This window comes from Acomys russatus, chromosome 7, assembly GCF_903995435.1.
Source record: "Acomys russatus chromosome 7, mAcoRus1.1, whole genome shotgun sequence".
Taxonomy (NCBI): Eukaryota; Metazoa; Chordata; class Mammalia; order Rodentia; family Muridae; genus Acomys; species Acomys russatus.
The window spans coordinates 34,715,240-34,728,162 of record NC_067143.1 but is presented as its reverse complement, the minus strand read 5'-3'; the positions used below and the strand labels follow the sequence as shown (position 1 = coordinate 34,728,162).

The following is a 12,923-nucleotide window of genomic DNA, read 5'->3' as shown; positions in this document are numbered from 1 at the left end:
GACAACGACGACAACACAAACAACGACAACAACGACGACGACGCAACAACGACGAAAACAACAACAACGACAACGACAACAACAACAACGACGAAACAACAAACAACGACAACAACGACGACGACAACAACGACGACAACAACGACGACAACAACGACGACAACAACAACGACGACAACAACGACGACAACAACGACGACAACAACAACGACGACGACAACAACGACGACGACAACGACGACAACAACAACAAAACGACGACAACAACAACAACGACAACAACAACGACGACGACAAACGACGACAACGACGACGACAACGACGACGACAACAACAACGACGACAACAACGACGACGACAACGACGACGACAACAACAACAAACGACGACAACAACAACAACGACAACAAAACGACGACAACGACGACGACAACAACAACAACGACAACAACAACAAACGACAAAACGACGACGACAACAACAACGACGACGACAACAACGACGACGACGACAACAACGACGACGACAACGACGACACAACAACAACAACGACGACAACAACAACAACGACAACAACAACGACGACAACGACGACGACAACAACAAACGACAACACAACAACGACAACAACGACGACAACAACAACAACGACAACGACAACAACAACAACGACGACAACAACAACAACGACAACAAAACGACGACGACAACAACGACGACAACAACGACGACAACAACGACGACAACAACAACGACGACAACAACGACGACAACAACAACGACGACGACAACAACGACGACGACAACGACGACAACAACAACAACAACGACGACAACAACAACAACGACACCAACAACGACGACGACAACGACGACGACAACGACGACACAACAAACAACGACAACAACGACGACGACGACACAACGACACAACAACAACAACGACAACGACAAACAACAACAACACGACACACAACAACAACGACAACAACGACGACGACAACAACGACGACAACAACGACAACAACGACGACAACAACAACGACGACAACAACGACGACAACAACGACGACAACAACAACGACGACTACACAAACACGACGACAACGACGACAACAACAACAACAACGACGACAACAACAACAACGACACAACAACGACGACGACAACGACGCCACAACGACGACGACAAACGACGACAACAACAAGACGACAACAACGACGAGACAACGACGACAACAACAACAAACGACGACAACAACAACGACAACAACAACGACGACAAGACGACGACAACAACAACAACGACAACAACAACACACGACAACAACGACGACGACAACAACGAACAACACAACAACTACGACAACAACAACAACAAACAACAACGACGACAACGACGACGACAACCAACCAACAACGACAACAACAACAACGACACAACGACGACGACAACAACAACGACGACAACAACGACGACCTACAACAACTAATACAACAACAACGACGACGACAACTACGACAAAAACGCTACGAGACTACAACAACAACTACAACAACAACGACTACGACAACAACGACGACTACACGACGACTAAACACACAACAACTACTACAACTACTACTACAACAACTACTACTACTACAACAACAACAACTACAACAACTACTACTACAACAACAACTACAACAACTACTACAACAACAACTACTACAACAACAACAACTACAACAACAACTACTACTACAACTACTACAACAACAACAACAACTACAACAACAACAACTACTACAACAACTACTACTACAACAACTACTACTACAACTACTACTACAACAACAACAACTACTACAACTACTACTACAACAACTACTACTACAACAACAACAACTACAACAACAACAACTACTACAACAACTACTACTACAACTACTACTACAACAACAACAACTACAACAACAACAACTACAACAACTACTACAACAACTACTACAACAACTACTACTACAACTACTACTACAACAACTACTACTACAACTACTACTACTACAACTACTACTACTACAACAACAACTACTACTACAACTACTACTACTGTATTTTGCTAAACAGACATAGTATTAACTATCCTTCTAAATACGTAACTTTATACCCACATATCAGTTCAACCCTCAGCCTCTGTAAAGAAGATTCTTTTGCAGTGGGTGGCAGTTACTACAAAGACTCACATCTGGCCAGAGTGCAGAGACTAAGCGGACACAGAGTGCTCAGCTCTAAGTCCACAGGCATATCACTCCCTTCCCACTAAGGCATAGGGGAACATCAAGGAAGTGGTGCAAAGTTCGCAAGATCCAGAGGTCAGTGTAAAGCAATGTCTTCTGGACATGACAGAACCATTGCCCCCGTGACTCACCCAGGGCTATTTACACACACAAGAGCTACACACAGCAAGCCATCAGCATTGCAGTGCAGATGAGAAAGGGTCCGGGAAGCCACCCTTATCTGAGAAGCTCCTGGCAGTTGATGGCTACCATGGGAGGGAAAGCCATGTTTCTTCAAGGATGTAGCCATGTCCTAATAATGGCTCCACACTAATGTGCATATGAGCGCACTAACTGGACGTGGGTGGGTTTAAAAAAGCCAATGACAAAGTAGATAAACTTGGAAGGGAATGTGTTTGAGGGTCTGAAAGGATGTGGAGAAAGGCAGTGGAGGATGGATGTGATTAAAATATATTACATATATCTATGAAATTCTCAAAGAATTAAAATGCAGTTATTATAATACAAAGGGAGGTGGGGATGTGGCTCAGTGCTAGAGCACTTGACCGGCATACACATTCCTGGCCCCAACAAAACATTTTAATTTTCAAAATGAGAAACTGAGTTGGCTGAACCTGTTATAATGGTATATAGTAATCCACAGGGGGCTGGGGCGGGGAGAGAGTCACAGCAGGAAAATTGAGTAAAACACTCACTCCTCCCTTCCTTCCTTCCTTCTTTCTCTTCTCTCTCCCCTCCTTTTCCTTTCTTCTATTTTTGTATGTGGTACACAAGTATGTGTATGTGTTCATACAAGTGCATGGGCATAAACACACACTCTTCAAGGGCCATTCACCTTCTTTATTTGTTTATAATTTTATGTGCCTTGGTGTTTTGCATGCGTGCCTGTCTGTTTGAATGAGGGTGTCAGATTTTGGAATTACAAACAGTGGTGAACTGCATGCAGGTTCTGGGAATTGAACCCAGGTCCTCTGTAAGAATAGTCAGTGCTTTTAACCACTGAACCATCTCTCCAGCCCCTCACTTTGTTTATTTTAAAGATACATTTTAAAAAATTATTTAATTTCATGTGTATAGTGCGACAGCTCAAATGCTTCTCTGTCTTGTCTCAGCAGGAGCCATTTTTGGCTCAACCTGAAACAAAACCCTCTTTTTCTGCCCCCTTGCTGTGAAAAGCCCCATGGGAAAGTACTCAACCCTGTTCTAGAAACCTGGCGTTGAAATGCCCAGCCAACTGCATGTTTTTGGCTTCTGTTAAACTGCTTGCTTGCTTTACTTCCCTCTGCAACTGCCAACCAGGATATAGTTTTCTTGTGTTCTTTGCCTTTAAAAAATTCCCTGTAGGGGCTGGAAAGATGGCTCCAGGTTAAGAGCACTGTTATTTCAGAAGTCCTGAGTTCAATTCCCCACAACCACATGGTGGGTCACAAACATCAATAATGAGATTTGGTGCCCTCTTCTGGCCTGTAGGCACACATGCAGGCAGAATACTGTACTAATAGTAAAAAATAAATCTAAAAACAAAAAATAACAACTAAAAACTCCCTGTAAAATGCATTCAAGGCTCCTTTGTGAGAAGTGTTTTCCTCTAGGCTTATTACAGTTCTCAATTTTGACTTTGGTCCCACTAACCCTGACATATAGGTGTTTCGCCTGCATGCATGTGCATGCTTGGGGCTGGGGAAGGCCAGAAGAAGGTGTCAAACCTCCTGCAACTCTAGTTCCAGGATGGCTGTGAGCTACCATGTAAGTGCTGGGAAGAACTTGGGTCCTCTGGAAGAGCAGCACTTCTCTTAACTGGTGAGCCATCTCTCCAGCCTCCACATTGTTTTTTGAGGGTCTTTCATTGGCGTGGAGCTCACAGAACCTGGTAGGGTGGTGCACATGGTAAAATCCTTTAGTTAGCAGTTTAAGTATGGAAAGGCTCTTTTTGTTGTTGTTGTTGTTGTTTGGTTTTTTTATTTTTTTGAGACAGGGTTTCTTTGTGTAGCCTTGGCTGTCCTAGACTCACTTTGTAGACCAGGCTGGCTTGGAACTCACAGAGCTCTGCCTGCCTCTGCCTCCTTGAGTGCTGGGATTACAGAGTGTGCCACTGTGCCCGGCTATGGAAAGGCTCTTAACTGCAAACCACACCCAGTGATGGCTCACCCAGACACAGCCCCATGTGATGAGAGGGCTCTTACCTCTTCTGGAGGAACTGCTCACATCTTTTCTCCAGTGGCAGCACCTGGGGGAAGGCCTGGTTACTTTCCAGGTCCTTTTGAGAAATGGTGCAATTTTTGGATATATCTTTCAGGAGTGGGTAATCCTCAAAATTAAAGTAGAAAACAGAATTCGAGGTATTCTTGGCATCTTCAGTATCTGTGGCACCACCATCTGGATGGGTTCCTGTGAGGAGAGGAGACCACTATGATCAGTAACTGCTTTCTCCATGGGGTTGGGGCCCTTGGGGTATGGGACTGTTCTCTGTGTAGAGGCCAGCCTATCTGGCTTGAGCTGGGACGGAATTACTTAATTATGGAGAACAAAAATACCTTGACAGCATTGTATCAAAGAGCATGTGGGAACCAGGCTGCAGCATCTTTTGGCCTGGGACAGAAGGGAGCAAGGAGATGACTGAGAAGTGTCGCCATGCTTTTGTGAGTGGTCAGGAAAAGTCAGGGAAGAATGTAATAGACCCTAGCACTGCGTAGCTGCCCTCATATTCATACCATGAAGCAGAAAACATGGATGGTGTGGAGACACAACAAACAGTGGTTTCCAGGACATCCCCTGTTGGTGGTATATAGGGGATGCAAAGGCACAGATGACTTCAGCCTTGGCCACATCCATAAGGCTCACAGAATGGTTGCTGGAAAAGATTAGTACCTGGGAAGGAAAGAGATCTTTTCTCAGACTTGGCTCTCACAGAAAGGCAGAGGGAAGAGGCCACCATGGGACCCTGATTCAGGACCCCTCTTCTCACCTCCTGCCATCTGTCCCACTTTGGACACACACTTGTTGCCACAAGGAAAAGTCTGGTTCTCAGTCTGGGGTGCTGCTCTCATGCCCTCACTGTTAGCCCTGAGCTTTTGGGCCTCTCTCGCATGCCTCTGAGGTCCGTCTCTGTGGCTTTGTGCACTTGTTCTCCTGGACTTGTCTCTCAGGTCTGCTCATCTCCTGACAGGACCTTAGCTTTGAGCACTGCTCTCTAAGCACTGGGAGGCACCAATGGACATTTGTGGATTTGTGTATTCTAAAAGCCTCCTGGAGCCCCATGGGGCCTCTTCCTCTGCCAAACCATGTCAGGAATCCCAGACTTTCTCTCTAGCCTGTCTCCATCATAGGCCTGGAAAGGATTAGGGAGTCAGCAGAGTGTGGCAGATCAGCCATGATGCCTTTCTTTCCCTCAACTGCATCCAGAGGCAGCCCAGCATGCGGGGTCCTGCCCCACTTGGAAGATGATGTTCCCTGTTCCCACCTCTCCAAGCTGTAGGTCTTATGAAGAAGAGATACGTCTGCATCCTTATGCCAGCATACGAAGGCTGTGCTTCTCCCCTCTTCATACCTACATCCTTGAACTCTGGGTGCTTCCTTTTGATACTGTCTCAACAGCTCTGGATCTGCTGTCCTCTCTGGTCACACTGCCCTCCCCTCTGCAACTTCTGCATCAGGTGACCCCTACTCTGCGCTATGCATCCATTACAGATTCTGTCACAGCCTTTCTTGTGTTCCGAGGCAGCTGTGTGGTGATTTGTCTCCTGATGAAATGTGAGCACCATAAGGGTGGGGACTTTCTCTTTGATCTGTTACTATTTAGTTGTGCTTGGGATTGAGTCCAGGGCATGCTAACATTTACTCTACTGCTGAGCACTACCCCCAGCCTTGGAGTTTCTCTTTTATATCCAGAGACACAAAAGCAAAACCAATACTTAGTACACAGTAGGCTGGCAGCAAGTATTTAATGAAGGGAGAGGAACAAGGACTGGGAACCTACCATGCCAGGCAGAGCTGGGACTGGGGCCACTTCACAGATGGATTCTTCCACATGTTTCAAAGAACTGTGGGGCACAAAAAGGGGCATTCTCCTTTTGTAAAGGTTTCAAACATTTACTGTCTTCTCCTAGATATTTATCCTAGAGAAACTCTTGATGTGTATCAATAGATATGTAAAGAGATCATTTATAGTAGCAAAGAACAACCAATCAACCAACCTGCCAACCAACCAGCCAGCCAGCCAGCCAACCAACCAACCAACCAACCAGCCAGCCAGCCAGCCAGCCAACTAACCAACCAGCCAGCCAGCCAGCCAACCAACCAACCAACCAACCAGCCAGCCAGCCAGCCAGCCAACTAACCAACCAGCCAGCCAGCCAGCCAGCCAACTAGCCAACCAACCAACCAACCAACCAACCAACCAACCAACTAACTAGCCAACCAACCATCCAACCAACCAACCAACCAACCAACCAACTAGCCAACCAACCAACCAACCAACCAACCAACCAACCAGCCAGCCAGCCAGCCAGCCAGCCAGCCAGCCAACCAACCAACCAGCCAGGCAGCCAACCAACTAGCCAGCTAACCAACCAATCAACCAACCAACCAACCAACCAACCAACCAGCCATCCAGCCATCCAACCAACCAGCCAACCAACCAACCAACCAACCAACCAACCAACCAACCAGCCAGCTGCGCAGATGCTTACCAGCAGGAAGCTGTTTAAGTAGCAGACTACAATACACAATAGAAACTGAACTTGAGGCACACTTACCAACATACACAGCTTTCGCAGTCGAAGTTACAAAGCAAATTAGAATACAATAAAGAGAAAACAAATTGGAGGTTCATAGAATACAGTTCCAGTCATACGTTTCCTAAATACACCAACTTAATAAATGCATTGTTTAGAAGCAAAATCATACATAGGTGGTTAGTTTTTGTTTGTTTGTTTGTTTGTTTTATTTTGTTTTTGTTTTTAGATAGGGTTCCTCTGTGTAGCCCCGGCTGTCCTAGAACTCATTCTATAGACCAGGCTGGCCTTGAACTCAAGAGATCCACCAGCCTCTGCCTCCTGAATGCTGAGATTAAAGGTGTGTGCTACGACAGGCAGGACTGTTACACAGAGAAACCTTGTCTTGAAAAACCATTTTTTTTAAAAAAGGAAAATAGTTGGCGCCTTTAATCCCAGCACTCGGGAGGCAGAGGCAGGCGGATCGCTGTGAGTTCGAGACCAGCCTGGTCTACAAAGTGAGTCCAGGATGGCCAAGGCTACACAGAGAAACCCTGTCTCGAAAAATCAAAAAAAAAAAAAAACAGGAAAATAGTGTGGAAACTGAAAACAAACAAAAAACATTTAGCATCAATTCTCATAAAAACTAATGCTGTAGAAAGGGGTCAGTGATTAAGGCCACTTGCTGTTCTTCCAAGGGACTTAAGTTGGGGTCTCAGCACCTATGTGCTAGCTAACAACAGCATGTCACTCCAAGTTCAGGGCATCTGATATCCTTTTTTGTCCTCTGTAGGCACTGCATGCACGTGGCAAGCAAATATATACTGGGACAAACACTCATGCACATTAAATAAAAATAAATCTTTTAAAAAAGTATTTATTTATTATTTATACAGTGTTCTGCCTGCTACACCTGCAGGCCAGAAGAGGGCACCAGATCACATTACAGATGTTTGTGAACCACCACATGGTTGCTGGGAATTGAACTCAGGACCTTTGGAACAGCCAGTGCTCTTAACCTCTGAGCCATCTCTCCAACCCAAAATAAACCTTTTTTAAAAACTAAAAAAGCAATATCCACTGCTTGGATATGGGTGTGGCCAACGCATGTGCTTCTCCAGTAGGACATTAGCAGACTTCAACAAAAGAGAAGCTGGCAAGCATTGGTGCTTTACTGTTGCCTTCTCGTGGTGCTGGGAATCCCTAGACCAGCATGTGAGGAAGCCAGCAGGAGGGATCAGGAGGAAGGCAACCAACAGCCTGCTGCTTCCAGGAGTGAGAGAGAAGCTACCCTTGGCTTTAGCCCTGACTGAGCCATCAGTGGCCTGCCAGCCCTTGTACAAGCTAGGTAAAGCCGGTGGAGACCCGATGTGGCTGATTACAGACATGGGGGTTATGTTGAAGAACTGGTTCTGCAGCCACTAATATTGGGGCTTGTTTGATATGTAGCCTTTGACAGTTAACAGCCTTCAGGGAGGAGGGAGGAAGCTATGATCAGTTCCTGAGGGAATTGGAGATAATTGGTTTCTGCTGGGCACAGGAAGTTTATCCATCATCCCTGCACATATACTCTGTATGGATTTACTGACATGCATATAAGATTTAAAAACATTTTTGAGACAGAGTCTCACTATGTACCTCTGGTTGGCGTGGAACTCCTTTGCTTCCTGGGTGCTAAGATTAAAGGTGGATACCACCGTTCCTGGCCTTATTTTATTTTATTTTATTTTTTTAATTTAAAAGATCTTTGGGGAAAGATAGATGGTGGTAGCACACACCTTTAATCCCAGCACTCAGGAGACAGAGGCAGGTGGATCTCTGTGAGTTCAAGGCCATCCTAGTCTACAAAGTGAGTCCAGGACAGCCATGGCTACACAGAGAAACCCTGTGTCAAAAAACAAAACAACAACAACCCCCCGCCCCGCAAAAAAAATACCCAAAACACAACAAAACAAAAAAAGAGAAGGAAAGAAAAGAAAAAAGAAAGAAAGCAAAGCAAAACAAAACAAATCTCTGGGGAAACTGGTGAAAGTTACCTTGGGAGAACTGAGCCTCTCTATGATCATATGCCATAGAAACAGTATGGTTTTTCTAGAGAACTCTCCCTACACACGTGCTGCTGTGCTCAGGCCAGGAGTGTGCTGGCTGTGGGGTGGACTCAAGTCAGAGTGTGTCAGTCTTTCCTATGGAATGGCCTTGTCTGTCTGGTAGATTATCCCCGTGTGCTGTCCCTAAGCCACTGACCTCTCAACAAGCACCTTGCTGGTGGGTCCTCTGGTCCCGCTGGCTGTCACCAGGTGTAGCGAAGCATTCGTGCACAGCACTACACACATGATTTCAGATTTCACCGGGCCTTCAGGATACACATTCTGTCCTTTGTGCACCAGGAAGAACCGTAGGAAGTGAATACTTTGGCAGAAACACCCCTCAGGCAGAGCAATGACCCCAAAGAGAAATCCTGGGGAGAAAAAGATGAGGCAGAAGCCATGGGTTCTAGTTCTGTGACCAGGAAGTGGGGGGGGGGGGCACGTCAAGGACCACACCAAGCAATGTGTAGCCTCTGCGAGGGGAAAGCTCATGGCCATTGAGAGGCTTGTGCCTAGAGAGGAGTTGGGGGAAGGCGGACCAAGACTAAAGAGGGAAGGAGGAAGAGACAGCAGTGGGATGGAGGTATGTACAAGGCAGCCCAGCTGACCTACAGCGGCCCATGGGATGCACGGTATGCAGATGCGGCCTTAGAAACTATATGTGTGTGGGCTGTCAAACAAGAATCTACTAATACCCTCCTGCTGAAATGGAAGCCAGCTGTTGGCAAGGGGCTGACAGTCACTGCTGATTCATGCATCCCCTGTTGGAAGTCTGGCTAGTGGGTCCCCTCAGGTGTCACCATCTCTGCTTCTGCCAAGCTGGACCAGGAAGCTGGGCCCCAGCCACAGGGTTGCCCACCCAGAACAGCTGCTGGTCTCACTTTGACCACTTCCCAGGTCTCTCAGTACGAACACCAGCAGAGTTCCTGTTGACTGGCGTTGGGGGCAGAGCAGTCCTCAAGACCTGCCTTTTTTGAGAGCAGGGGCGGAGGCTGCAGGATCTCTCTGGCTATGCTAGAAGACTTATCTTCCCTGCAGTGTAACAAGAAAGGCGAAGGCTGGTGCACTGCTGGGCACAGAGCAAGCTCTCAGCGAGCACAGGGCCAAGAGAAGCTCAGCCGTGTGCCCCAGGAACAAAGAAGGGGAGAGCAGGCCCAGCTGCCTCAGGAGGACTGGGGACATGAAGCCACTGCAGGAACTCCCAAGCTCCTCAGCTGAGCAGTGCAATGGGGAACTAACTCACCTTGGGCCAGGTCCCACAGAATGAGCACACCATCCTCGCAGGCAAGGGCCAGGAAGGAGGAGAAGCTGCTGGTCTGAGATATCACAATGGGTGCAGCGCAGGGCCACACATTCTCGTAGTCTGGAGAGAGGAGATCATTTGCCAGGCTCCGCTGCAGACCCTGCCCTGCCCAGCACCTCCACCTGGGGAGTCTAAGGCCCAGACTGGTCTGTTTAGCCTGGGGGCTGGGCACTGGGGGCTCCTTGTCTAGACTCTCCACCTCTCTCTTCAGTGCTGCCCTCCTTTCCCAGAGCCAAATAAGCCACAGCTAACGTTCAGTGGCCATTTGTGGGCACTCTCAGGACACCGTAGCATTTCATTTATGAACTCTATGCAGCAGGTCCTGTTAGAAGCCCATCTCACAGATAAAACTGAGGCACATAAGCAAGTGCCTTAGTAGACAAGAGGAGATTAGAAGCCAGGCCGCCTGGGACGGGGTTAGAGGAAAGCACTGCCTTCTTCATGCATTCTTAACCTGACTTCTAAAGCACAGTGTCAAAGCAAACTAGAGGTGCCACTCAGGCCTCATCCTGAGTGGATGGCATGTGGGGCTGCGTCCATGGTTGCCTCTGGCAACAGTTGCCACCTGCATTGTAACTTCAAAGGGTGCCCCTGTGTTGAACCCTATGGATTTTGCTATTTATGGCCAATACACTCAGCAGACAGTAATGTACAGAGACTTAGTCGTGTTTCAAAGAAATGAAAATTGGGAGGTAAAGCAACCAGCTTGAAATTGCACATTTCTCACACACTGGGCCGAGACTAGTACTGGCCTTCAGAACCATGCTTATGCTCCTTTTACAGTAGGTTCTGTGGGTCTGTGCACTTGACTCTGGGTACTGTCACAAGAAACATGACAACTCAGGGACAGCCCATGAACACCACGGAGCACACTGCTTCTCTTCTCAGAATCCTGAGCTGAGACACTGTATCAGTCGTGGCAGTTAAGGTACCTGTTTTAGCCAGGCGTGGTGGCACACGCCTGTAATCCCAGCACTCTGGGAGGCAGAGGCAGGTGGATATCTGTGAGTTCGAGGCCAGCCTGGTCTACAAAGTGAGTCCAGGACAGCCAAGGTTACACAGAGAAACCTTGTCTCAAAAAGAAAGTACCAGTTTTATCCTTCAGAATTTTGTTCAGTGCATAGAGGAAGAAGTTGTGGCCTCCGGTCCAGTGTATGCCAAGGATACAGGCTCCTCCTGGAGGTGGGGACAGAAGAAAGGGCATTATCAGGTATCAGGTAGCCTTTGGTTTGTGTGGTGAGTGTACTGCCTGGAGTGATCTGCTCAGCAGAAAGGGGACCTTCCAGGGAAGAGCAGTTTGGGACCTCCTGGGAGGGTGTTCCTAGGGTACAGCTGCCCTTTGGCTGTGTTTACATCTTCTGGAGAGGTCATTATCCACTTGGATGTCAGAGTTTGTCTGACTGTTACTCTAAAGTGCATTCATAACCAGAAGTAGCATCCGACATGTGCTCACTTGCCCCTCTAGGGCAGCCCCTCCCTGAAACTGTGTGGCTTCCATCTTAAGGGAACTAAGCTCAGGGACACAGATCAAACACACACTGCCAAGCTACAGCTGCAGCTGGATTCCACCTTTGCTTGGTCCCACCATGCAAGAGCTGCCATGCAGCACATCTCCCCTCGCCCAGCCACCACGCTCCCACTCTCATTTACCTGAAGAGCTCTTGACATCCACTGGTGTTGTGGTTAAGCAGTTAGTATAGATGAAATGGAAGGTGGCCATGCTGGGAAGGACAGATAGGAGTCAAGTCACACAGACCCCTGGACAAGAAGAGATCTGGCACAATATGGAATTAAGACCAGAAATGGCTAGTGGGCCTCCCAGGACCCATGACAGTCACATTCTAGCTTCTGGGGCTGAGGGACCACACAGACTTTGGACACAGATGAAGACCATGCTGAGTGGGTCACTTCAGAGGCCAGCAGGGTATAGGGTGGAGCCCAGCCTAAGGAGATTCCACTTTCCACTTTAGGAAGCTACTTCTATCCTCAGAGGAGATCCCTTAAAAGCCAGACATGGGTGACATTGCATAAATGCTTTCTCAACAGGGGGTCACAAATCTCAAAGTGTATTGATAAACTGGTCCATATAGGGCATGCTTGATGATTCTCATGGTATTCCTCAGTGGATAATTCCTGAGGTCCCTAAATAGCTTGCTGGGCAGTAGGAATGACTTGGATACCACGAAGCCAGGCTAGGGTCTCAGTTCACAATAAAGGGCTGCCATTAAGACTTAGCCTTCAGGGGCTAGAGAGATGGCTCAGAGGTTAAGAGCACTGTCTGCTCTTCCAGAGGCTCTGAGTTCAATTCCCAGCAACCACATGGTGGCTCACAACCATCTACAGTGAGATCTGGTGCCCTCTTCTGGCCTGTAGATGTACATGCAGACAGAGCACTGTGTACATAATAATAAATAAATCTTTAAAAAAAAAAAAAAAAAAAAAGACTAAGCCTTCAGATTCCATGTCCTGATGTGAAGACATTCAAGATCCACTTGAGAGCAAGGTGAGCGGTCTTACTTCTCATGCGGAAACAATGCC

The 12,923-nt window shown here is 47.4% G+C and overlaps 1 protein-coding gene across 1 annotated transcript in view; it reads right to left on the bottom strand.

Annotated features, from left to right (window-relative positions):
- Window positions 1-12,923, bottom strand: part of Wdr93 (WD repeat domain 93) — a 39,733-nt gene that overhangs the window by 8,913 nt on the left and 17,897 nt on the right. The window contains exons 10-16 of the mRNA XM_051149447.1: window positions 12,036-12,106; window positions 11,475-11,561; window positions 10,326-10,445; window positions 9,240-9,453; window positions 6,260-6,323; window positions 4,995-5,151; window positions 4,467-4,671 (exon numbers count right to left, since the gene is read on the bottom strand). Of these exons, the coding sequence (XP_051005404.1) occupies window positions 4,467-4,671; window positions 4,995-5,151; window positions 6,260-6,323; window positions 9,240-9,453; window positions 10,326-10,445; window positions 11,475-11,561; window positions 12,036-12,106 (918 nt within the window). The remainder of the gene's footprint in view (window positions 1-4,466; window positions 4,672-4,994; window positions 5,152-6,259; window positions 6,324-9,239; window positions 9,454-10,325; window positions 10,446-11,474; window positions 11,562-12,035; window positions 12,107-12,923) is intronic.